Here is a 26,876-nt window from a genome sequence, read left to right on the forward strand (position 1 = left end):
CCGTTGCCCCCATCTGCCTAGTTTCTGTCTCATCTTTCTGATCCGCTCCTCCCAGGTCTTGGCGCACGCCCCAGCCCCCCCGAACCAAATACCCAGCACCTTCAGGTGGTCAGTCCTGACGGTGAAGGGGATAGAGGATTGGTCGGCCCAGTTCCCGAAGAGCATGGCCTCGCTCTTGCCTCGGTTTACCTTGGCCCCCGAGGCCCGTTCGAACTGGTCGCAGATGCACACAAGTCTGTGCACGGACAGCGGATCCGAGCAGAAAACAGCGACGTCATCCATGTACAGGGAGGCCTTAACCTGCAGGCCCCCGCTGCCAGGAATAGTCACCCCTCTCAGGCTCGCATCCTTCCTGATGGATTCGGCAAATGGCTCTATGCAACACACAAACAAGGCGGGTGAGAGGGGGCATCCCTGCCTGACTCCCGATCTTACAGGGAAGCTATCTGATTCCCACCCATCGATTGAGACTGCACTGACAATGTTGGTGTAGAGCAGTCTGATCCAATTTCCGATTCCCTCCCCAAAGCCCATTTTGGAGAGGACATCCCTCATATATGTATGCGATATCCTGTCAAAGGCTTTCTCCTGGTCCAGGCTGATGAGGCAGGTGTCCACCCCCCTGTCCTGCACATAGGCGATTGTATCCCTGAGGAGTGCGAGACTCTCAGAGATCTTCCTGCCCGGTACAGCACAGGTTTGGTCCGGGTGGATCACCGATCCCAGAGCAGACCTGACCCGGTTGGCGATGACCTTTGACAGGATTTTGTAGTCTGCATTTAACAGTGAGATCGGTCTCCAATTTCTAATTTCCTCCCTCTCCCCCTTCCGCTTGTAGACGAGGGTGATGATGCCTTTCCTCATGGATTCACTCATGGTACCTGCCCGAAGCATACTGACATACACCTCCAGCAGGTCCTGGCCGATCAAGTCCCAAAGAGCGGAATAAACCTCGACCGGTAAGCCGTCGCTTCCGGGAGTTTTATTCTTTTCGAAGGACTCGAGGGCCTTGGTCAGTTCATCCAGAGATAGCGGCTGGTCCAGCCTCTCTCGTGTTCCGTCATCTAGGACCTCCGTGATAGAGGACAGGAACGACTGGGAGGCCGCGCTGTCGGTCGGCTTCGAGTCATACAGGCTGGCGTAGAAGGATTTGCTGATCCTCATGACGTCAGCCTGAGATGACGTTACCGAGCCATCTTCTTTCTTCAGGCTGCTGAGCACGGAGCTCTCTTTGTGCACCTTCTGGAAGAAGAAACGTGAGCACGTCTCGTCCTGCTCCACCGAGCGGACCCTGGACCGGAAGATTATCCTGGAGGCCTCCGAGGCAAAGAGCGAGGCTTGCTGGCCCTTCACCTCCTTGAGGTCCTCCGTGACATCCACCCCCATCGTCTGCAGCAGGAGCAGGTTCTGCATACTTTCCTGGAGCTGGGACAGTTTTCCCCACCTCTCTCTCGCCTCCTGGACACCTTTGAGGATAAAGAACCTCTTGATGTTCCCTTTTACCGTTTCCCACCAGTCCGCTGGAGACTCAAAGAGGGGCTTCACGGTTCTCCAACCTGCGTAATCCCTCTTGAGCTCTTCGATGTTTCCCGGGGTCAACAGCTTAGTGTTCAGTTTCCACGTTCCCTTGCCCGCCCGCTGTTCGTCCTGTAGGTGACAGTCGGCCAGCAGGAGGCAGTGGTCAGAGAAGAACACCGGCTTGACGTCGGTGGATCTGACCGAGAGCGTTCGGGACACAAACAGGTAATCTATCCTTGAGCGGATAGACCCGTCTGCCCGTGACCAGGTGTATCTACGCTGCGCTCCGTCTGCAGGGGCGCTGAAGACGTCGTGTAGCTTGGCGTCTTTGACCGTTTCCATCAGGGCCCTGGACGTAGCGTCCGGTTTACTGTCCCCCCCGCCGGATCGTCCATCAGCATCAATGATGCAGTTGAAGTCTCCGGCCAGAATGACCGGCCTGGACGTAGCCAGCAGCAGTGGAAGCTGTTGCAGGACGGCCAACCGTTCACTCTTGCCCACTGGGGCGTACACGTTGATTAGTCTCACGGGAGCGTTTCTGTATTTAACATCCGCGACGAGGAGGCGCCCGCCCACCACCTCCTTAACCTCGGAGATGGTGAAGTTGCCTCCCCGCAACAGGATACCCAGGCCGGAGGCGCGGCTATCGTTGCCCCCCGACCACACTGACGGCCCGTGGGCCCACAAGCTCGACCATCTCCTGTAACTGCTGAGGTGCGGTATCCCACACTCCTGCAGAAACAGGATATCGGCTTTGACGTTGGCCAGGAAGGCCAGCGTTGAAACACATCGCGTAGCCGCTTTAATGCTACGTACATTTACGCTGGCAATTTTAAACCCCATTTTAACAGTTTGCGGGGTTACCAGTGTCCATTTTCTTCTGGTCTTGCTCCAGTGGGGTAGCTGCGTGCATCCCCGTGGTGACAGCAAACTGCTGGACCTTCCCAGGGCTGAGGTAGTTGTCCGGCTCCACGCTGGAGTCATTTCCCCGCTCTGGTGTCATCGTGTCGGACCCAGGGTCCTCATCGCCCCGTTCTCCATCTGACAGCAGGGCTGTCACTGGGACGCTGCTCCCAGTTCCCTGGAGCTGTGGGCCGGTGGGTACCCCTTGGTTCTCACCGGGTAGGGGGAGGCCTTCACCCATCCCCTCAGAGGGATCGTCTTTTCCTTCTTGGGCGGTGTTGCCCTCCTTTCTCCCCACGGCGCTCTGCCTCTTCCTCCGGAGGCGACCCTTCTTGCGCCCGTCCTCACCCTCGGAGGAGCTGCCTGTATCCTCCTCTTGGAGGTGTCTCTTCCCCCTTCGCTTGGTGGCTTTGGGGCCCTCGAGAGGTTTCCTTTTCCTGTTTTTAACGATAATCCACTGCTCTGCCTCCTTTGATCCCTCCTCTTCCATTTCCTCCGTCTGTCTTGCAGGAGCTTGGGTCGGCTGCTGCATCTCCCCGCTGTCTGCTGCCTGCTCCTCTACAACTTTCCCTTCCTTCTGGGTGCCTCCAGGTACCGTTCCTTTGCTGATTCGCGGTACCTCGTTAGACTTTGTCGGTCCGCGGATCGTGTTGCCACCTCCGGCCATCTGTGCGTAGGTGGCGGCTCCTCGTCTTGCCTATCCCCAGGACCTGTGCCGCCGCAGTCACCCGGGCCATCTTCCAATTCATTTGGAGATCAAAGATGGACCGGGTCCGAAGAGACTCAATGTACAAAGACCGGTGCAATGGGGGAAAAAACACGCCCAATGCCACCCTCACCCTGATGGCCACCTTTGTGTGTGGCTGCATCAAGCTGTGCGTGGATCCCCGGTACGCAAACACCAAGTGTCACTACGTACTGAGGTTCTACCTGTCCCCGGTGTTGCGAAGGATGGGCCTGGCCTCGCTGCCGCGGAACGCTCCGAGTAGTTGGACCGTTCCGTATCACCTGTCCTTCGTGGAGAAATTTATGAGGAAAAACACCTTTGACCACAAGTCCATCAGGAAGTGGTCAGCACGTAGCGTCCTTGAGACCCTTCGGGAAAAGGAGAGGGCGGATCCTGTCGAGCGGTTCCCTGAGCAGACTGTCAAAGCCATTTGGCAGAATGCCTCATCGCCAGAACTTTCCAACAAGCACCAAGACGTGGCTTGGCTGGTGGTGAGAAGGGCTCTGCCTGTGAGATCCTTTATGCACGCCCGGACTCTCTGCCGCACCGCACGCTGCCCTCGAAGTGGCTGCGGGGGGGACGAGACTGTCACACACCTCCTTCTGGAATGTGCCTATGCAGAGGAAGTCTGGAGAGGAATGCAGTGGTGCTTGTCGAGGTTCGTCCCGAGCAGCGCCGTGACGCGGGACTCCGTGCTCTATGGCCTGTTCCCCGGGACTCACACCGAGACGAACATTAACTGCGCCTGGAGGATCATCAACTCGGTGAAGGACGCTCTCTGGGCGGTCCGAAACCTGTTGATCTTCCAGCTGAAGGAGTTGACCCCGACCGAGTGTTGCAGACTGGCACATTCCAAGGTCCAAGACTACGTGTTGAGGGACGCGCTGAAGCTTGGGGCAGCTGCCGCCAAGGCGCGGTGGGGAAAGACCACCGTGTAAGATCGGCCTGCCGAAAGAAGAACAGGGGGCCCATACAGACGTTTTTTTGGGCTCTGCTGATGCCTCAGCCAAATATATGTATATATACAAGATGGAAAAAATGCACAGGATTGTAAAGGACAAGAATAAAGTCGAATCTGTGTTTGTAAATATGGACATATGTATGGCATGATCCAATGTACAGACCATCAAATCATTTATGAATAAAGTATATTTTTGAAATAAAAAAAAAAATTCTCTCCCCGGAGCCCCGGTATTTCCTTGTGCAATAAACTCTGTATTGAACCTCAATTCTGAATCCGAGACTGGTGTTTTTCCCCACAACAGGAGAGAGAGAATGGGTGGGGAGTGGCAGATGGTGGGGGGAGGGAGAGAGAGAGAGAGAGAGAGAGAGAGAATGGATAGAGAGGAGATGGTGGAGGCCTGGAAGAATAGAAATGGGACAGAGGGTGTGGTGAGAGAATAGATGGGTACAGAGGGTGTGGTGGAGAGAGAATAGATGGGGCAGAGGGTGTGTAGAAGGACTGGCAGAGGGTGCGGAATGAAATGACAGAGATGCAGAGGGCTGCGTGAGAGAGAATGGACAGGCTGTTTGAAGTATAGTGGAATGGACAGGAAGCTGGGGATGGAAAGAGAATGGACAAGGGGTGCTGTGGGTGGCGGGGGAGAATAGACAGGGGGAGTTGTGGCTGGCCAAGATTTAAAAAGTTGATGACAGTCAACATTTATCAGATTGTTTCTGGAACAGAAAAACTTGCACTGGCGTCTCCCAGAAGAGGGGTGTCTCGTATGTATTCCTTCAATTTGTTTTAAAATAATTGTTGTATATCTTAATTGTTAAGGTATACCTGGCACATAGAGAGATGGCTGTGGCTGTTGGAGGTCAGTCATCTCAGTTCCAGGACCGTCTCTGCAGGAATTCATAGGGTAGTGTCTTAGGCTCAACCATCTTCATCAATGACCATCCTCCATCATAAGGTCAGAGGTGGTGATATTCACCAATAATTGCACAATGTTCACAACTCCTCATAAACTGAAGCAGTTCAGTTTGAAATGCAACAAGATCTTAACAATATCCAATGGGCTGATGAGTGGTAAGTAACATGAATGCCACGCCAATGCCAAACAATGACTCATCCCCAAAAGAGAGAAACTGACCACTGCCCCGTGATATTCAACAATGTTACTGTCACTAAACACCCCACTATCAATATCCTTGGGGTTTACCATTGACCAGAAACTCAACTAGACTAACAACAGACACAATGGCAACAAGAACAGGCAACAGGTCAGGAATATTGTGGCAAGAAACTCCCCACACCCTCCCCATCTTCTACAAGGCATAAGTCAACAGTGTAATGGACTACTCTCCCACCAGCTTGGATGGGTGCAGCTTCAACATTCAAACAGCTTGATACCATCCAGGACAAAGTCGCCTGCTTGATTGGCACCATCTCCACATACATCCACTCCCTCTGCCCAACTGTTCAGAAGCAGGAGTGTATATGATCTATAAGACACAACACAGAAATTCACCAAAGATCCTTAGAAAATACCTTCCAAACCAACAACCACTTCCATCTAGAAGGATCAGGCAACAGATACTTGGGAACACAATTTCTTGCAAGTACCCCTCCAAGCCACTCACCATCTTGACTTGGAAATATATTGCTGTTCCTTCAGTGTTGCTGAGTCTAAATCCTGGAATACCCTCCCTAAGGACATTATGGGTCACCATACAGCGTGTGGACCACAGCAGTTGAAGAAGGCAGGTCACCATTACCTTTTCAAGTGGAACTAAATGCTGGCCAGCCAGCAATGCTCATGTACCATCAATAACTTTTAATAAATGGTTGGAATCTGCAAGCTAAAAAAAAGTCAACGTTCAGGTGGAACAGACGTCGTGCTTTGATTTGGTCCTTATTTGAGGACGGACAAAGAGCGATATACTGACACTGAAATGGAAATAGAGTTTCGAGTTAAACACTCAGTGGATCAATTGAAAATCGATTAAAGATTGGCTCCTGCCGTGTACGTCATGAACACATGAAAAAGGACGGTTAAGAAGGCGTATGGGACTCTTGATTTCATCTCTTTCATGGCTGATGTACTACCCACAATCCCATGCGACCCAGATACTGCTCTATCGGCTGTGAGCAATGTTCATGGTGCGCATGTGTGAGATCGGAGCGGGGCACCGCCCCTTGTCGTTCTGATGGACGGTGCGACCAACCTTTGGGAATCCCAGGAGGACCGGAAGGAGTCTGGTCCTCCTGCCAATTAAAACCCCCGCCATTGTCTGAATGCGGAAGCTCGACCATGAGCTTTTGAAGTTCTGTTGTTCCTCTCTCGCTGAATGAAGATTGAGCTTCAGTACATACTGCATTTTCCTTTCTGTTTAAAATCTGGGAGTACCGCAGTCTCTTTTCTCATCCTTGGGTTCAGCTGTTGGTTTGTAGGAGCTGAGGGAAAAAGGAAGTCAATCGAGGTGAAGGGGCAGACTCTGGAAAAGGTTGGTTTAGATCTGTGCCTGTTAATGTTTGACAGGCTTTGTTTCCTGAGCTTGATACATTCACTTGTCTGGCAAAAAAGGATGGCCTCTTGATCCATGTTGGGGATGGAAGTGGACTATGCTGTGGATGACTTGCTCGTAGTAGTCCAATACTTATTGGACAAGTAATCATGACTCACAAACCTTGAGTTATTGACTGTTTATTCGGGAGCTCACGGGGAGAGCCAAGTCGATCTAATAGTCACAAGTCACTCCGACGAGAAACAGAGAGTTGTGTGATTATATAGGTTACAGTCATTTAACAATTAGCAATCTGTTAATTGCAGGATATTGAACAATTAAGTCACTTTGTCCAGCGACGTAGTGTCTGGACGGTGTTGGTTAGTAGCTGTTCAATAGGTCCTTGCAAAGAGAAGGATATTCCCTTGGAAGGAAAGAATTTGTTTATCAGGTAGTAGTACAGCTGTTGAGTCTGGGAATTAAGGGTAGTTGGGACAATGCAGGGAGGAGGAGCTCAGACAATGGATAGATCAGCCATGATCTTAATGAATGGTGCAGCAGGCTGGAAGGGCCAAATGGTCTATTCCTGCTTCTATTACTATGAAACTATAACCCTGCATTTCCCTTGGCTAACCCACCTAACCTGCACATCCCTGGACACTGGCCAATTTAGCATGGCCAATCCAAATCATGGCCGGTGAGCAATGTAGTGATGTGGAAAATGAACATCAGAACAATAGAAAGGGACAAAGAAAGTAAATATATCATAAATTGAAACTGGATACTAATGTCACAAAAACTGAAATGATACATGGTGGGTCTGAATATGTGCTGCATTGTAACAAAAGTGAATGAATTGACTGCACACATTGAAGTGAAGAACCATGATCTGAGACTCCTTACAGAGACATGGCTTCAGGATGGCAAGGATTGGATCCTGGATATTGAGGTGTAGTCAGATGGGAAGCGAGGTAAAGGCAGAGGGTTGGCACTGCTCACCAAAGCACTGAGCACACGGTAGTCTGGTGTCAGCTCGGGTTTCAGGCCCTGATTTCTCTGTCCTCTGATCTCCCTGTTCCCACAGAATAAGATGTCGGTCTGTCCTCAGGTTTGCTGGACTTCTGCAGAAGCTTTCACATCGCTTTTACAGCTTCCAGAACAAGAAAACATTCAGTCAATCGAAAGCCAACCCACAATCTCAGCCTGTCACCCATCCAGACACAGAGTGTAGTCGGAGCAGGGAATTAAACAAGAAAAATGAAACAAAATCAGAAATAAATAAATGCTTAATGTTTGTTCATTAGGAAGTAAACCAAGGATCCTGAGAGTGCCCTACTTGAGGAATTCTCTCTCCCTAGATGCGACTATTAGTACTGTTGGGGCAAAGTAATTCGTGTGTCAAATCATTTAAAGCAAAGTAGTCAGGAGAGGAGACCTTGAGCAATTGACTAGCTTTATTCGTTGCCATGGGGAATACCGCTTAGTTCAAAACAAAGTTTGACGTATTCCAATAAAATACAGATTTATGTAAAACACAAGCCCCACTCTCCATTAATTATGCAACTGAGGGGCAGTTGTAAGGTTCACATACATTGTTCAGACCTAGACTTCCTAATGCCTGCAAAATTGAATGTTATCTTATTCTGCAGGTTCAGCTAGGCTCTGAACCTAGCATTAACTAGCTTTATTCGTTGCCATGGGGAGTCACACAAAGTCTGACGTATTCTAATCTAATACAGAATGTTACAAGTTTGATGGTAAATCACAAGCCCCACTTTCTATTAATTATGCAACTGAGGGGCAGTCGTAAGTTTCACATACGTTGTCCAGACCTACGTTTCTGAATGTCTACAAATCTGAATGTTATCTTATACTGCAGGTTCAGCTAGGCTCGAATTACCGATAAGGGACAGAGAGAACCAATCCATCATTCTATGAAGCAGCACAGTCTAATGGCCTGAGGAGCAGAGACAGCCCGCAGCTGCAAGGTCAGGCTATCAAAACAGAATTCCTTAGCCAGGGCTCAGATAGCATTATGTTAACAGGCTACATTTTCCTCTAAACATTGCTATGTGATAAAATGGCTTCCATGCAGTTTTGTGTCAATTTTGATCAAATTCTCCCACAATCCCTCCTTTTTTATTAAAAAGAGGAGATTGGGGGTGACAGCAAAAGGGGGATTATACCCAGATCCAGGGGCATTGTCAGGAGGTAGTGTTTGGAGATCGGACTGTTAGTCCTCGGGTTCAGTGAGGACAGGGGCAGAAGGAGAAGGGGTATCATCTTCAGGGGTTTCATCAGGATGGGGAAATCTCGGCAACTGTGAGATCACTGGAGAGGAGGGCCACAACAGTGAACTGAGCCGAGCACAGGATTGTCTGCGGGGTGACTTTGATTTCCAATCGAGCAGTTCCAACTGCAGGGGGAAAAAAAGCTTCAAGTCGCTCAAATTACAGAAGGGCTCGCTTGGTACGAGTTCGGGATGGATGGGGATATGGCCACATAGCCAGCAGCTAGAGTGGTTGACCTTCTGTGCATAAAGAAAAATATTAAACTGTAATTTCTGTTTATTAGAGGTTATCAGGCCCAATGAAACATAGTTAGTGAAAGATAAGAAAGAGTGCAGTGAAAGGCAGAATGATCAGGCTGAGCCATTCAGGATGAAGGCTGAAGATGTGTCTCTGACGGGGTCTTCTGGTGTTCCTCCAAAAGGTGGCGCTCGTTTGCATTGTGTTGTGTGTGTCCATGCGGCCTCCCCATGACCTTGACTGCTGACCGGGTAACCCAGCAGGACTAGGAACGGGCCTTTCCATCTCAGCTCCAATATGCCCCGGTCCGAATGCTGAGGCTTGGCGTACCCATGAATGTAAACTCTGAAGAGTTTTGGTTAACTGATGCAAATATTTCCCACTTGTCCAACATTACAGTGTCAGCTGTTTCAGCCATTGGGATGATTTTGATTCATCGACTAAATACATCTACTCTTATCAGACAATATTCATAACAATGTACGCGAGGTGATTCTATACAAGTAAGTTATAGACAGGGAAAAAGGCTGACCAGGGAAGGAGGTTGTTAGCAAACACACTCTCTGTCTGCCTGCCTGACTGGACCTCTCTCTCTCTCTCTCTCTCTTTCAGCCTGCTTGCACGACTCTCTCTCCCCCTTTCTCTCTCTCTCTCTTCTCTCTCTCTTTTTCTCTCTATCTGCCTCCCTCATGCACATAAGCACACATAAAGTCCACGGCAGTGAATGTGTATCTGCAGAATTAAATTCTATTTTGCTCAAAAAATGCGCAATCTGCAGGCAGTATTTTGTGAATTTTGCTTTGGAAATAGAATCAGTCTGACTCAAGATTGGGACACAGAAGACTCTGACCTCACACCTTTAATGCGTTGTCTGAGCGGAGATGTCACATTTTGCTATAAAACCTTGAGTTATCTTGAGAAGGTGACAGACAGAAGATGTGGGATTTACACAGTAATGATACCTGCAACCCATTTGAAAAGATGAAAAACTTAACAATCCAGGTTTGTTCAATATATCATTTCAGTGGCAGGACACTAGAATGTTTTGCTATAAATTCTGTGTTTTGTGATATTATTCTCCACAACCACCTGATGGAGGAGCAGCACTCCAAAGCAGCTGGTTCCAAAGAAACCTGTTGGACAAAACCTGATGTGTGGTTTTTAACTTTGTCCAGATAAGGGTGGATTGACCCTGCTAAATTACACATAGTGCCCAGGGATGTGCACGTTAGGGTGGATTGGTCATGCCAAATCACTCATAGTGCCCAGGTATGTGTAGGTTGGGGTGGATTGGTTATGCTAACTTATCCATAGTGCCCAGGGATGTGCAGGTTAGGGTGGATTGGTCATGCTAAATTACCAATAGTGCCCAGGGATGTGCAGGTTAGGGTGGATTGGTCATGCTAAATTACCAATAGTGCCCAAGGAGGTGCACGTTAGGGTGGATTGGATATGCCAAATTCCGCATAATATCCAGGGATGTGCAGGTTAGGTGTATTACTCAGGGTTAAATGTAGAGCAGTGAGGGTGGGGGAATGGGTGTGCGTGGGTTACCCTTGGGAGGGTCAGTATGGACTCGTGGGCCAGAGTAGCCTGCTTCCATACTGTGGGGATTCCCTGAAGGGAAGGGATTCTCCTCCCCTGCTGCTGCAGGGCTGCGCAGGTGCAGTGAGGGGCCTGCTGTCCACCTCGTCCCGCCCCTTTACCGTCACATTTCCCGCCCTTTTAATGACGTCACAAGGCAGAAGTGGCCCTGTCAGTTTGAGTGACACTCCCTCCCTCTGGGCAACGCCTCGTCCTGGGAGGGCTGGAGAGACGGGAGGCGGGGAAGTCTGTTCTCGTTGCAACTGGAGTGAATTCAGGGAGGGAGCAGTCTCCGCAAACTCAGGTAGGTTTCTTAATTACCCCAGTGAAGAGGGACGGAAGGATAGAGATTGGAAAGGGGGAGAAGTGGACATTTTTTTTCTGTTTTGATGTTTAAAATGCACCCGATTCCCACCAGTAACTGCAACAGGTACAAGTACAGCACGTGTAGTATTCCTCATTGCAGCTTCAAACCGGTTTTGCATCCTCTGTTCTTCCTCCACCTTGGCTCCAGCACATTCAGCTTCCTTCCCTCATTCCCGTCCCTCCGCCCTGATGTCCAAGCTGACCCGCAAAAGTTCCTCCATTCTTTCTCCAGTGTCTTTCGTTGGTTTTGAAAACTTTCTCAATCCTTCAACTGAGTAGATGAGTTGGGAAGTTATGTTGGAGCTGCACCAGGTTAGGCCACTTTTGGAATGTTGTGTGTAGTTCTGGTCTCTGTGCTAGAGGAAGGATGTTGTGAAACCTGAAAGGATTCAGAAAAGATTGACAAGAATGTTGTCAGGGTTTGAGCTGAACAGGGTTGTGCTGTTTTCCTTCGAGCGCCAGAGGCTGAAGGGTGACCCTACAGATTTCTATAAAATTATGAGGGGCATGGATAGGATAAATAGGCAAGATGTTTTCCCTGGGATGGGGGAGTCCAGAACTACAGGGTAATAGGTTTAGGGTGAGGATGTGGGGAAGATTTAAAAGAAACCATTGGGGCAATGCCTATGTTGAGGTCAGTGCATGTAAGGAATGAGCTGCCAGAGGAAGTAGTGGAGGCTGGTACAATCACAACATTTAAAAGGCATCTGGATGTGTAAATGAATAGGAAGGGTTTTTTTTTAATTGGCAGCTCTCAGAATGAACAGAATGTCCGTCACTCCTGTGTATTTTTAAAATTTTTTTTTTCCTTTTCACCCCCACGCTACCGCCTAACTGCGGTAGTGCTTATTTTTTTCCCCAGAACCCATGTTGTGTGTGTGCAGGTGTGAGACAGAGTGAGAGACACAAGGTGTATGAATCTTTTTTCAATTTCCACCACCAGGAAGAAAGGAAACATCCAAGGGGCCAGTGACAAGCAGTGCCCTTCACAAATAGGAAGGCTTTACAAGGATATGGGCCAAGTGCTGGTAAATGGGACCAGATTGATTTAGGATATCTGATCAGCATGGATGAGTTGGACTGAAGGGCCTGTTTCTGTGCTGTGCATCTGGTAGACAATGGTCCTCAGAATTCTGTTCCCATTAGGCTCTCTCTTAACTATATTGCAAGTGGGCTTGGTGACAGTATGAGAATCTGAAAAGAAACAGGACCCATAAATGCGCAAGGGAAGGATTCTGTACATGGAGATGTGTATAGTTACTTATGCCGCATAAGGCCTGCTGTATTCCAGCCAGTGGAACGCAAGCTGTTTGTCTATACGGGCAGGAGGTATATGGCCCCTTTGTCTTACAGGAGTGGGTGAGACTAGTCTCAAATAGGCAGGAGATGTTATGTGGAACATGCACACCCATAGCTGGTTCCATTAAAGCAATTCTCATACGACCCTGCAGTAGAGTTAAAAGACATCAGCAAACAGGTGGCTGGAGGGCTCATATCGTATTGGAAAACTTATCCTTAAACATTTTGACTAAAATGTTTAACTTTGAATTATACAACACACTTGCTGCACAATAGAAAATAGGCAGGGAGAGTAAGACAATTAAGAACGTTTGCCTGAACATCAGTGAATCTGTATAAACAGGACACTGAGTGATAACACTCACGGCTGTTCCTTTGTGAAATTAATAAGTGTTTGATTCTGACCTCAAAATGAAACTCGCTACAAATTGACTTCTCCCTTGAATTATTGTCCTTCACTATTATCTGTCTAGTTCAGAACATGCAGTGCTTTTGTTAACTTTTTGTGTTTGTGACAGTATAGCCTTTGTAAACTTGTGTATAAAGGTAGTCTTCTAGGAGAAAGTGAGGACTGCAGATACTGGTGATCAGAGCTGAAAATGGGTTGCTGGAAAAGCGCAGCAGGTCAGGCAGCATCCAAGGAGCAGGAGCTCATGCCTGAAACGTTGATTCTCCTGCTCCTTGGATGCTGCCTGACCTGTTGCGCTTTTCCAGCAACATGTTTTCAGCTATAAAGGTAGTCTGTTTGTGATAGTACAAGAGAGTAGCCTGCCAGGGCTCTTGAAGGAAGAGTGATGTCCTACTCTCCTGGGTTATTAGAATCCAGTTAGCCTGGCCTATAGGTATCAGTGTTGTGTTGTAACAGTGATGCTATTAGTAAATGAAAGGGATGATTAAAATTAAACTAAAACTGCCTGCAAGAGTTTTTGTAAATTTCCAGACTACCAAAGGTACGATCTCCGGGATGAACCAAGAGAGGCTTGCAAGTTGAGTTCATAAGGAATTCCTTGGGCCGTCTCAAATCTGTACTTTATCAAGAGTTCTTCATTACTATTACCAACAAAGTGCTGTCCATTGACCAAGCTAATGCATGCAGGTATACCGAAGCAAGGAATAATTTCCTTAAGCAAAATCTTCACCACAGTCTCAGCAGCAGTGTTAGGGGAATGGTAGGCTTCAATCCACTTAGAAAAAAACATCAACAATAAGCTAAACATATTTATAGCACTGACATTTCTGCAACTTGATGAAGTCCAGTTGAAGTGTCTCAAAGGGACCCTCCGGCAAGGGAGTTCGACCCGGAGTGCAAGGCAAGCCTTTTCCGGGGTTATGTTCCTGACAAATAAGACACCGGCCGCTAACCCTTTGAGCTCGTTGTTGGAGGCGGGGATGCCACCAAACCGTCAGGAGAAAGTCGGCGACCGAACGGGCACCACCATAAGTTGCATAATGTACACAGTTAATAACTCATAGAGTAAGATCACCAGACATACAAGTTTAACCCACGGGAGGAGTCCAGAGTTGGAATTGTCCTCCTGCCTATCAGAGCCCCGCCATTGTCTAAATGCAGAAGTTGGACCATGAGCTTCTGAAGCTGCTATTGCTCCTCTCTCTCTCTCTGAATGAAGGTTGAGCTTCACCCCAGACTGCAATGTCCTTCCCCTGTCCAACGTCTCTGAGCACGGTACTCTCTTTTCTCACCACCTTTTTCCAGAGTGGTGAAGGGAGGTGATTTGAAATTGGAGAACTCAATGTTGATCCTTAGGGCTGCAAGCTGCCCAGGCACAAGATGAGGTGTTGTTCCTCCAATTTGCAGTTTGCTTTGTTGTGGCAATGGAAGAGGCCAAAGATGGTCATATGTGGAAGGGGAATTAAAATGAGTGGTGACTGGGAGGTCCAGTCAGCTTCTGTGGACCCAGCTGCGATGCTCGGCGAACCGTTCCCCAAGTTTATGCTCAGTCTCCACGATGTAGAGAAGACCACAGTTGGCAAACACATGGCAAATGGAGTGCCACAATGTAAAGTTACAGCCTTTGCTATGGAAAAAAAAAAGGAGAAAGGAGGTGAATTTCCAATGCTGGAGATCAGAGTCGAAAAGTGTGGTGCTGGAAAAGCACAGCAGGTCATACAGCATTCGAGGAGCAGGAGAGTTGATGTTTCAGGCACCAGCCCTTCATCAGGAATGATGTGTGGATGTGCAAAGGGGCCGCAGCGTCCTCCTACACCAGTCACTGCCAGTTGTCAGACAGGTGCAGCAAGCAATCAGCAAGGCAAGTGGTATATTAGCAAGAGGAATTGAGTTCAGAAGTGGGGATGTCTCCCTGCAGTTAGAGGGTCATTGAATATATTCAAGGCTGAACTCATCTGATTTTGGAACAACGAAGAAGTGGATGTTTGTGGGGAAAGGCAAGAAAATGGTTTCAAGACCAGTACAGAATAGTTAGTCAGACAGCACAGAAACAGACCCTTCAGTCCAACTAGTCCATGCTGACTATATTCAGAAACGAAGCTAGTCCCACCTAGATTGGGCCATATGCCTCCAAACCTTTCCTATTCAAGTACTTATCCAAATGTTCAGTTATAGAACAAAGAGACCTTGGAGTGCAGGTTCATAGTTCCTTGAAAGCAGAGTCTCATCAACATAGTGAAGAAAGCGTTTGGGATGCTTTCCTTTATTTGTCAGAGCATTGAGTATAGGGGTTGGGAGGTCATGTTGCAGCTGTACAAGACATTGGTGAGACCACTTTTGGAATACTGCATTCAGTTCTGGTATCTCTGCTAGAGGATAGATGTTGTGAAACTTTGACAGGAGTTGGAAAAGATTTACAAGGCTGTTGCCAGGGTTGGAGGGTTTGCGCTACAGGGGGAGGCTGAATAGGCCAGGGATATTTTCCCTGGAGCATGAGAGGCTGATGTTTAGTGGTAAGGATAAATTATACAAGAGGGACGGATTGCAACTTACAGGTGGGGGACCAGCATTCTGGCAGGTAGGTTTGCCACTGCAACACAGCTGCGTTTAAACTAAATAGCGGGGTGGGGGGAACAAACTGGAAGTTTAAGAAGAAAGTTAGAACAAGAGAAGTAAATAAAGACAATGGAATCAATGGAGCAGAAAACTCAAAAGAAAAGGATCATGCCGTAAGGTCAAGTGAAATAGGGATTGATAGGGAGGGTGAGGGGAGTAACAAATTAAAAATATTAAATATGAATGCACGAAGCATTATAAATAAGGTGGATGAGCTTCAGGCTCATTTGGAAATTGGCAGTTACGATGATGTGGGGATAACTGAGATGTGGCTTCAAGTGGACAGAACCTGGGAAATGAATATTCAAGGTATACATGTTATCATAAGGACAGATAAACTGGCAGAGGGGGTGAGGCGGCCCTGTTGGTAAGGAATGATATTCAGTCCCTTCCACGGGGGGATCTAGAATCAGGGGATGTAGAGTCAGTGTGGCTGGAACTGAGAAATTCTAAGGGTAGAAAGACCCTAATGGGAGTTATCTACAGGCCCCCAAATAGTAGCCTGGATGTCGTGTGTAAGTTGAATAAGGAGCTGAAATTGGCCTGTCACAAAGATATTAGTACAGTTGTTATGGGGGATTTCAACATGCAGGTAGACTGGGAGAAATCGTGGAAGCATTGGTGATCATTTTCCAATGTTCTATAAATTCAGGATCAGTTCCTGCAGATTGGAGGGTGGCTCATGTTGTCCCACTTTTTAAGAAGGGAGGGAGAGAGAAAACAGAATTATAGACCAGTTAGTCTGACGTCAGTGGTGGGAAAAATGCTGGAGTCAATTATAAAGGATGAAATTACAACACATCTGGATAGCAGTAACAGGATAGGTCAGAGTCGGCACGGACTTATGAAGGGGAAATCATGCTTGACTAATCTTCTGGAATTTTTTGAGGATGTAACTCTGAAGATGGACAAGGGAGATCCAGTGGATGTAGTATACCTGGACTTTCAGAAAGTCTTTGACAAAGTCCCACATAGGAAGTTAGTGAGCAAAATTAGGGCACATGGTATTGAGGGCAAAATACTGACATGGATTGAAAATTGGTTGGCTGACAGGAAACAAAGAATAGTGATAAACGGCTCTCTTTCGGAATGGCAGGCAGTGACCAGTGATGTGCCGCAGGGATCAGTGCTGGGACTGTAGCTTTTTACAATGTACATTAATGATATAGATGAAGGTATTAAAAGTAATATTAGCAAATTTGCTGATGACACAAAGGTGGGTGGCAGGGTGAAATGTGAGGAGGATGTTAGGAGAATACAGGGTGACCTGGATAGGCTAGGTGGGTGGACGGATGCATGGCAGATGCTGTTTAATGTGGATAAATGTGTGGTTATCCACTTTGATGGCAAGAACAGGAAGGCAGATTACTGCCTAAATGGAGTCAAGTTAAGTAAAGGAGATCTAGGTGTTCTTGTACATTAGTCAATGAAAGTAAGCATGCAGGTACAGCAGGCAGTGAAGTAAGCTAATAGCATGCTGGCCTTCATAACAAGAGGAATTGAGTATAGAAGCAAAGAGGTCCTTCTGCAGATGTACAGGGCCCTGGTGAGACTGCACCTGGAATATTGTGCACAGTTTTGGTCTCCAAATTTGAGAAAAGATATTCTGGCTATTGAGGGAATGCAGCATAGGTTCACAAGGTCAATTCTCAGAATGGCGGGACTACCTTACGCTGAAAGATTGGAGTGACTGGGCTTGTGTACACTTGAGTTTGGAAAGCTGAGAGGGGATCTGATTGAGATGTACAAGATTATTAAAGGATTGGACACTCTGGAGGCAAGAAGCATGTTTCCACTGATGGGTGAGTCCTGAACCAGAGAACACAGTTTAAAAACAAGGGGTAGGCCACTTAGAACGGAGTTGAAGAGAAACCTCTTCACCCAGAGAGTGGTGGGTGTATGGAATGTTCTGTCCCAGAAGGCTGTGGAGGCCAAGTCTCTGGATACTTTCAAGAAAAAGTTTGATAGAGCTCTTAAAGGTTAGTGGAATCCAAGGTTATGGGAATAAGGCAGGAACAGGATACTGATTGTGGATGATCAGCCATGATGGTGCTGGCTCGAAGGGCAGAATGGCCTACTCCTGCACCTATTGTCTATTGTCTGGTGGATGTTCATAAGGAGCACGGATTGGGTGAATATTCAAGGTCTGTTCCCCTGGGTATGGGAGTCCAGAACTAGAGGACATATGTTTGAGCTGAGAGGGGAATGATTTAATAGGGACCTGAGGGGCAGACCTGCTCGCTCTCAGCAGTATCCCAGTGTTGTGAAAGATATTCACTTTCAGGTGGATTTATCTTGACGTTAGTCTTCACGTTTTTGCTTTTCTGCTCCTGTAAGATTCTGAATCAGCATCTTCAGGGGAGTTAGTTAGAGTGGAGTGAGAACAGACAGGGAGAGAGAGAGTGGGATGGTGCTTTCAATTTTGTGGAATAACAAAAGAAAAGAATATTCCACAGAAAGTAGAATTCCTTGTTCTGAATTTCTACCCTGCACTGACAATGATCACTTTTGTAATCTCTTTTTAACAGAGTATTGGACAACCTGAAGACAGAAATTTCAAAATCAACAGATTGAAGGGCTCTCCATTGTCTGCAGTCCTCACTTTGACATCAATGTCTGACAGTCACTCACTCCATTGGGACGACAACAATTTTCCAACTATGATTCTGTGAGAAGGAGCAAAGCCTTTTGGTTCCAGTTTGAGCACATTTTCAGCATCAGTGGGACTGGATGAGAGACCCTCCTGTTGCAGCACACTGAGTGTGGAAACTGAAGCAGTTATACAGCCTGGAAAAAGAAATTCATGGTGGGGAGGGGCTCCACACGCGTTTGTGTGTGGCTGAAGCATTGGCCATGGAGAAACCAGAGGAATCCTGCCCCGTGGAGAAACCGTGGAAGTGTGGCGACTGCGGGAAAGGTTTCCATGTCCCGTCTGTCCTGGAGACTGATCGGCGCAGCCACACCGGGGAGAAGCAGTTCTTCTGCTATGTTTGCGGGAAGGGCTTCAGCGATTCCTCCAACCTGCTGACCCACCAGCGAGTCCACATGGGTGAGAGGCCCCTCATCTGCCCTGAGTGCGGGAAGGCTTTTCGTGATTCCTCCGCCCTGCTGACCCACTGGCGGATCCACACAGGGGAGAGGCCCTTCAGCTGCCCCGAGTGCGGGAAGGCCTTCAGTAATTCCTCCAACCTTCAGACCCACCGGCGGATCCACACGGGGGAGAGGCCCTTCATCTGCCCTGAGTGCGGGAAGGCTTTTCGTGATTCCTCAGCCCTGCTGACCCACCGGCAGGTGCACACAGGGGACAGGCCCTTCAGCTGCCCTGTGTGCGGAAAGGCTTTTCGTGATTCCTCAGCCCTGCTGAGGCACCGGCAGATCCACTTGGGGGAGAGGCCGTTCCCCTGTACAGAGTGCAGGAAGGCCTTTTACACCTTCCAGAACAATAAAACATTCAGTCAATCGAAAGCCAACCCACAATCTCAGCCTGTCACCCATCCAGACACAGAGTGTAGTCAGAGCAGGGAAGCAAACAAGAAAAATGAAACAAAATCAGAAATAAATAAATGCTTAATGTTTGTTCATTAGGAAATAAACCAGAAATAGAGTTGTCCCAGATTCTGAGAGTGCCCTACTTGAGGAATTCTCTCTCCCTTCGATGTAAGTATTAGTACTGTTGGGGCAAAGTAACTCGTGTGTCAAATCGTTTAAAGCAAAGTAGTCAGGAGAGGAGACCTTGAGCAATTAACTAGCTTTATTCGTTGCCATGGGGAGTCAAATAAAGTCTGACGTATTCTAATGTAATACAGAATGTTACAAGTTTGATGGTAAATCACAAGCACAATCTCCATTAATTATGCAACTGAGGGGCAGTCGTAAGTTTCACTAACGTTGTCCAGACCTACGTTTCTTAATGTCTACAAATCTGAATGTTATCTTATACTGCAGGTTCAGCTAGGCTCGAATTACCGATAAGGGACAGAGAGAACCAATCCATCATTCTATGAAGCAGCACAGTCTAATGGCCCGAGGAGCAGAGACAGCCCGCAGCTGCAAGGTCAGGCTATCAAAACAGAATTCCTTAGCCAGGGCTCAGACAGCATTATGTTAACAGGCTACATTTTACTGCAAACATTGCTTCGTGACAAAATGGCTTCCACGTAGTTTTGTGTCAGGGGTAGCTAGGTTTTCTGTTTTTATTTTTAAAATGCAGCCGATTCCCACAAGTAACTGCAACAGGTGCAAGTACATCACATGCAATATTCCTCATTGCAGCTTCACGCCGGTATTGCATCCTCTGTTCTTCCTGCGCCTTGGCTCCAGCACATTCAGCTTCCTTCCCTCATTCCCACCCCCCGCCCTGATGGCCAAGCTGACCCGCAAAAGTTCGGTTTGCCTCTTCGTTCTTTCCCCGTTGTCTTTTGTGGGTTTTGAAAACTTTCCCAATCCTCTGATTATAGGAGTTGAATTTATGTTGTAGCTGCACCAGACATTGGTTCGGCCACTTTTGGAATATTGTGTGCAGTTCTGGTCTCTCTGCTAGTGGAAGGATGTTGTGAAACTTGAAAGTGTTCGGAAAAGATTGACAAGGATGTTGTCAGGGTTTGAGCTGAACAGGCTGGGGCTGTTTTCTCTCGAGCGCCAGAGGCTGAGGGGTGACCCTACAAACTTTTATAAAATCAGGAGGAGCATGGATAGGGTAAATAGACAAGATCTTTTCCTTGGATGGGTCATAGCTTCAGGGTGAGGGTGAGATTTAAAATGAACCTAAGGGGCAACTCCTATATTCAGAGGATGGTGTGTGTAAGGAATGAGCTGCCAGAGGAAGTGGTGGCGGCTGATACAATTACAGCATTTAAAAGGTAACCAGCTGGTGTAATGGAAAATGAACATTTATTTTGAAATCTATAAAAGCATAGGGAAACAAAAAAGTAAGGGCCTGACTTTGCAGACAGGCAGAAAAAAAATGTAAAGTTAAACTGATCTAACAGCAGATTTACAAGGCCAGTAAACTACCATATCAACAGTCAAGGAATGAGAAAAACAGTTCCATACATGAAAAGGTCCTCAAATGTTCCAGGCTCCTGGCCTTGAGCTGTTGATAAGGAGAAGTGAATCCAGCCAGGACTGACACAATTAAGGCGAGTGTTGTAGAGCAAAGAGACCTTGGACTGCAGGTTCATAGTTCCTTGAAATTGGAGTCGCAGGTAGGCAGGATAGTGAAGAAGGCATTTGGTATGCTGGCCTTTATTGGTCAGAGCAGAGGGTACAGGAGTTGGGAGGTTAAGTTGTGGATGTGCAGGGCATTGGTCAGGCCACTTTTGGAATACTGTGTTCAGTTCTCGTCTCCCTGCTGTAGGAAACATGTGTGATACTTCGAAAGATTGACAAGGTTGTTGCCAGATTTTGAGGGTTTGAGCTACATAGAGAGGCTGAATAGGCTGGGAATATTTACCCTGGGGCATCAGAGGCTGCATGGTGATCTTATAGATATTTGTGAGGGGCATGGATAGGGTGAGTACTTAAAGTCTTTTCCCCAGGGTAGGGGAGTCTGTGGCACAGCAAGGAACCGTAATGACCTCCTCAGGAGACAGACACGTGCTGCAACTGACAGGGTACCCTTCGTTGTTCAGTACTTCCCAGGGGCTGAAAAATTACGCCATGTTCTTCGTGACCTGCAACACATTATCAATGAGGATGAGCACCTCACCAGGACCTTCCCCACACCTCCGCTACTTGCCTTTAAACAACTGCTAAACCTCAAACAGATCATTGCTCTCAGGACAACTCAATACAACCCTGTCACGGTGGACACTGCAAGACGTGTCAGATTGTGGGCATAGATACCACTATTATGCGTGGGAACTCCTCCCACCTTAAACGTGGCAGGTACTCATGTGACTCAGCCAACGTTGTCTATCTTATATATTGCAGGCAAGGATGCCTGGAGGCATGGTACATTGGGGAAACCAAGCAAAGGCTATGACAACGGATGAATGGGCACCGCACAATGATCAACAGACAGGAGGGTTCCCTCCCAGTTGGGGACACTTCAGTAGTCCAGGACATTCAGCCTCGGACCTTCGGGTGACCATCGTCCAAGGTGGACTTCGGGACAGGCAGCTGAGGAAAGTGGCCGAGCAGAGGCTGATAGCTAAATTCGGTACCCATAGGGAGGGCCTCAACCGGGACCTTGGGTTCATGTCACATTACAGGTGATCGCCATTGCACCACACACACACATAGATATTCCTACACAAAGACACATGGACACAGGTACACACAGATGCGCACACAGACATACACACTCACATGCACCCCCTCACACACTTAAGACACTCTGCACTCACTACACGCACACACACACACATTCTCACACTCACAACTCCCAACGCAGACAGACACACACACAGACAGACAAAGACCCACATGCACACATATACTTTGTGTGCTGAATTTGTACTTGCAGAGTTACATTGCACTTTGCTCAAAAACTACATCCATTGATGTAGAACTGTGAGCTCAAAAACTGCATGAATTTATGTAAAACTCTGTTATATCACTGTTTAGATTAGAATCAATCTAAACATCAGGTCATAGACAGAGAACACAGGGGGCTAACTCCTTCAACATATTGTCTAGCTATCACCATTGTTAACAGCTAACCTGAGAATGCAACTTAAAAAAAAGGGTTTTGTGATTTACACATGAAAGAAGTGAAGCTATCACTGTATTCTGACAGATGAAAGGCTTAACAGACAATCAATTTTTCATGTATAATTTCAGTTACATCACACTGCAAATTTTTGCTAGAAATTCTGTGTTATGATCGAGCCCTCCATAATCACCTGATGAAGGAGCATCGCTCCGAAAGCTAGTGTGCTTCCAATTAAACCTGTTGGACTATAACCTGGTGTTGTGTGATTTTTAATTTCGTACACCCAGTCCAACACCAGCATCTCTAAATCAAGGCAATCGGAGTTTTTTCAAAACCCGAAAAGTAACGAAGTTTAACGACCAGAACCCGAAAATAAACGAAGGCAATCGGAGTTTCTTTAAACCGAAAAGTAACGATGTTTAAATGACGCGACCCCAAAATAAACGAAGCTACAACCCGAAAAATAACGAAGTTAAGGCAATCGGAGTTTTTTTTTAACCGAAAAGTAACGAAGTTCACACAACCCAAACCGAAAATAAATGAATTTTAAGCGATCGAATTTTTTTCTATTAAAAGGATAACACCAGAAAATAACCAATCTCTGGAGATTGATTTTGTTTTACTTCTGAAAGCAACGAAGCTCGGGAGAAAGAATTTTTTTTAAAAAACCAAAACTTAACAAAGCTTGGGAATTCAGATTCCAACCCTCCCCTCAGAGTTCAGCAATTTTCAAAGACCACTGTCCGTAACTACCAAAGCACCCTCAACTTCAATTAATCTCTCCCCCCTTTTTAATCATTTAACAAGTCCCCCAGACTCAACCATTGCTAAGACTGATCCTTTCGGGCTGGGCTAGTCAGTCAGACACCACTTGAATGACATGAAAACCAAACGTTCTAAAAATAATCATGTCTGGCAGGCCGAATTCCTCAACACTCAATAGTGAAGGACATTCAACTCGTACACTACTGTTCACAGTCTGTCCGAGACGAAATGTGTCACGGCACCAGAATGAAGATCTGCCTCTTGGTTCCAGATCGGTCAAAGGAATCGACAAATAGGTCTATTCGAAAAGCAAGGTTCATTAGTTTATTGAATTAAGATATTTTAATGCAATTCTATCCAGCAACACAGAGATTGAAGATTCTGTGTTCCGTGATGAAGTTGCGCAATTACATTTGAAAATTACACATTATTTATATGTTTTTAAAGAAATAGTAGTCTTAATTACGAGAAAGACGAATCCCATATAATAAGGTGACACGATATTAATCCAATGATATTTTCTTTAAGAAGGATATCTAATTTACATAAATTGTCATGCCATGTATTAGTTCAAGGTTAGTTCAAATGGTCAATTAATGTGTCAGTATTCATCTTATGAAAATTCTATTGTCCTCTTATCTTTGAACTGCAAGTTAATTCTGTGAATCAGCAGTACGGTTCACAGGCCATTTTGTAGTATTCTTTTAAATCGAGAAGCCATTTTGTTGAAATAAAAATCTACATATTTTGTTGCCTAAATTCCAACTTTAGATCCTCACACCCACCTCCCAAATCAGTCTATCACGATCAGACTAGGCAACAATTTCTTCCCCCAAGCCATCAGGCTCCTTACCACTATATGATTTGACTCTTTTCCATCTGAATATTTTTGCATATTTTCGAATTTCTGCTCAAAAAATGTCCATTATTTATCATTCTTTTATTATGCTGTAACTTGAGTGTTTTGCACTCTGGTTCCTCGAAGTAGAGATGACAGAAACATTGGGAGCGTTCACAAAATTAATCCCGGGAATGGACATGTTTGCTAATGATGCAAGGTTGAGTCGCTTAGTTGAGCATTCGTTCGAGTTTGGAAGAATGAGAGGAGATATTAATGAATAAATATCAGAATCTGAGTGGGCATGAAAGGTTAGTTGCCAAAAAGGTAGTGTTCATTCGTGGGAGAGTCTCAGACCAGAAGGAATAGCCTCTAATCTTAAGTGTTTGCATATTTATTATGGAGATGAGGTGGATATCTTCTCTCAGAGGGTAATGAATGACGGGCTATTGAAGTTCAATCACTAAGTATAATCAAGGCAGATGTTGGGCAGGATTTTAATCAATAGGGGAATCAATAATAAGGCATGAATGTGGATTTTTGGATTATAATATTAATCATTATGGTAATAAATAGTGGAGCAGATTCGATGGGGTGAATGGATTATTTTGGCCGAAGGGCTTATAAACATCCTGTGGGACCTTGACAGGGGAGATATGGATAAAATGCTTCAACTTATGTATGATATTCAGACTTAGGGTTCCACAGGATATGTCAGTCAACATTTTTCAGCATTTTTAGGAGAATGGGAATGAAGGTGATAATAGCTACAGCAGAGTAAGAATGAAGGGAGACTGTAGCATTAAGATTCACACATTTTTGAGGGAGGGAGAGAAGAAAGAATGTTCCACAGAAACCAGAATTGTCTGTTTTGAATTTCTATACTGTCTAGACAGCAATGTCTTCTGTAATCTCCTTTTACAGGATACGAGAAAGGGAGGATTTACAGCCAGAAATCTCAAAACAAGATCTGATAGAGACAATCAATTCATTGGCACGGGAATATCATCGGCCTTTGAATCTAGTAGAAAATATTTTATTTCTCTCCTGTCCTGTCTGCTTCACAAGGTTTCTTACATCAGTGAGACTGAGGTATGCATACCTGAGTGAGAGTGTTCCAATGAACTGACTGTGGGAAGAGCTTTAAGCGGGTACACAGCCTGAAATAGCAACACCCCATTCGCAGTAGCAATAAATGGAACACGTTCCGTACATGAGTGGTCTTTCAACCGATTGTCAAAGCTGGAGAGAGACAAGGATTCCCACATCATGGAGAAATCGTGGGAGCAAAGCAGTATCTTCGCCCTTTCCATTCCTCATCCTGGGAGGGAGAGGGAGAGGGAGGAAACACTATTCACTTGTAGCAACTGAAGTGAATCCAGGGAGGGAGCGGACTCCGCAAAGGTGTCAGATGCTCTCTGTCCTTCTTAACGGTATATTAATTTTTTTCCCCTCAGTTTGATACGTTTATTTAAATACAATTTGCATTGTGGAAAAAGATCGCTTCTTTCTTCATGTTCAGATTTAAAAGGGTAGTTCTCATAGAATGGAGCAGAATCTAAGGGATTGGCATGTTGATATAAAATGTAGACATATGTTGCTTCATATGGTGTATATCTGATATTATTCGCTGTTATAAAAGCCTTGTGGCTAATATTTTTCACATTCTAATCTAGCACTGAAGTTATATTCTGTATTTCTTGTCATCTTTTTTATTAAATAGGATAGCAGAAAGTCATTCAGCAACTTTACTGGTTTGTTATTCTCAAGTAGCCTTGACATTTCATTTTCATTGTCCTTGATTCAGCTCCATTTCCAGTGCCTTTGTAGGCAGCTTGTTCCAGGTTATTGTCACCGAAATGAAGATTTCCTCCATGCACACTTAAGGCTATCTGGCTGCATGAGGGTTTTCGGGTTTCTGTGTCCTGGATAATAAGTGATCAGGCATCTGACAAACTACAGGAATTGTCACCAATGTTATGTTCATTTAACAGTACTGACTGATCACGTATTTTGTGAATTTATTTTTGCAGAAAGACATGTAGAAAGAAATCTGAAAGCAAATGATACATCAACTTCTGACAGAGCATCTTGATTCATTGGGATTTGAATATCAGCAACCATTCCAATTGAGAAGAAATGTTTGCTTTTGTCTGCTTGAGAGATTTTGGACACTTAAGCAGGAAGAATACGGAGACACCCGAGTGAGGGAGATTCAGTGCACTGACTGTGAAAATTGCTTGAAACCAGTTACTCAGTTTGGGGAATCAAAGTCTCACCCCTCACAGCTGACCAGCTGATGTACTGGCATGTTCACACCGGGGAGAAGCCATTCACTTGCTCCAAGTACAGGAATACATTCGTCAATTCTCCTGGCCTGATGAAACATCCTTGGGTCCGCACTGGGGAGAGGCCTTTCACCTACTGTCACTGCAGGAAGGGGTTCATGAGTTCATCCACCCTGCAGACATATCAGTGGGTCCACACTGGGAGAGGCTGTTCTCCTGCCCTGAGTGCAGGAAGGGATTTGGTTGGGTGGACAACTTCCGAAGGCACTAGTGAGTTCATGTGCCATCACTGGGAGCGAAGGAGCAATGGCCAAGTGATATTATCAACTGGATTACCCACTCAACTCTGGGAACTCCCGGGTTTGAATCCTGCCACGGCAGATTGGAATTTGGTCAGAAATCTGGAGTTCAGAATCTAATGATGAAACCATTTTCAGGGGGAAAACATCCTCATCTGATTCACTCATGATTTTTTTAGGGAAGGAAACTGCTGTTGTGGGAAAGGATTCACTCAGTCGTCCCAGATGCATCCTTTACCCGGTCTGGCCTACACATGACTCCAGAGTCTCTGCAATATGGTCGACTTTAAACCCCTGTCCCCACCCCTGCCCCCGGAAAATGAGTGGGGAGAAACTTACTTGGATACAGTATATGGGTTGAAATTGCTGAGTGAGACATTACTTCCTCCGGGTTAAGACTGTATCAAGGATTCAGTTACAAAGGGACACCTCAGTGCTTACCAATAGTAAAGCAACTGGGGTGGCAGGGGAGGTCAGGGGTGTGTGTGTGTGTGCTTTGAGCTTCAGCTGTTGAAGAAAAGAAAAGCTACTTTTTGTAATTTTTTTGCTGGGGAGATCATGAAGCTATAACAAAGTTGGGTCGCAATAAAGGTTACCTAAATTCGGACTCAGACATTGAAAGATTTAAAAT

At 46.3% G+C, this 26,876-nt stretch overlaps 1 protein-coding gene across 6 annotated transcripts; it reads left to right on the forward strand.

The window, feature by feature from the left end:
* The first annotated feature begins 6,402 nt into the window (after positions 1–6,402).
* Positions 6,403–26,717, forward strand: LOC140460596 (uncharacterized). 6 transcript variants are annotated; one of them, XR_011954217.1, is made up of 4 exons: positions 6,403–6,598; positions 17,929–19,057; positions 21,332–21,612; positions 25,692–26,717. XR_011954217.1 is itself a non-coding variant. In XM_072555210.1 (2 exons), exon 2 carries the CDS (start codon positions 18,254–18,256, stop codon positions 18,983–18,985), a length of 732 nt encoding a protein of 243 aa, XP_072411311.1. In that variant the 5' UTR covers positions 6,403–6,598; positions 17,929–18,253; the 3' UTR covers positions 18,986–19,334. The 6 variants fall into 6 exon arrangements, 1 of the variants encoding a protein (XP_072411311.1); XR_011954216.1 differs by lacking the exon at positions 25,692–26,717 and having other exon boundaries at positions 21,332–22,244; XR_011954220.1 differs by lacking the exons at positions 17,929–19,057; positions 25,692–26,717 and adding an exon at positions 19,346–19,454 and having other exon boundaries at positions 21,332–22,244.
* The last annotated feature ends 159 nt before the right edge of the window (positions 26,718–26,876 follow it).

This window comes from Chiloscyllium punctatum, chromosome 36 (assembly GCF_047496795.1).
Source record: "Chiloscyllium punctatum isolate Juve2018m chromosome 36, sChiPun1.3, whole genome shotgun sequence".
NCBI classification, from domain to species: Eukaryota; Metazoa; Chordata; class Chondrichthyes; order Orectolobiformes; family Hemiscylliidae; genus Chiloscyllium; species Chiloscyllium punctatum.

Coding starts and splice junctions, on each gene's coding strand:
- LOC140460596 (XM_072555210.1), top strand. CDS start 18,254: ATGGAGAAACCAGAGGAATCCTGCCCCGTGGAGAAACCGTGGAAGTGT.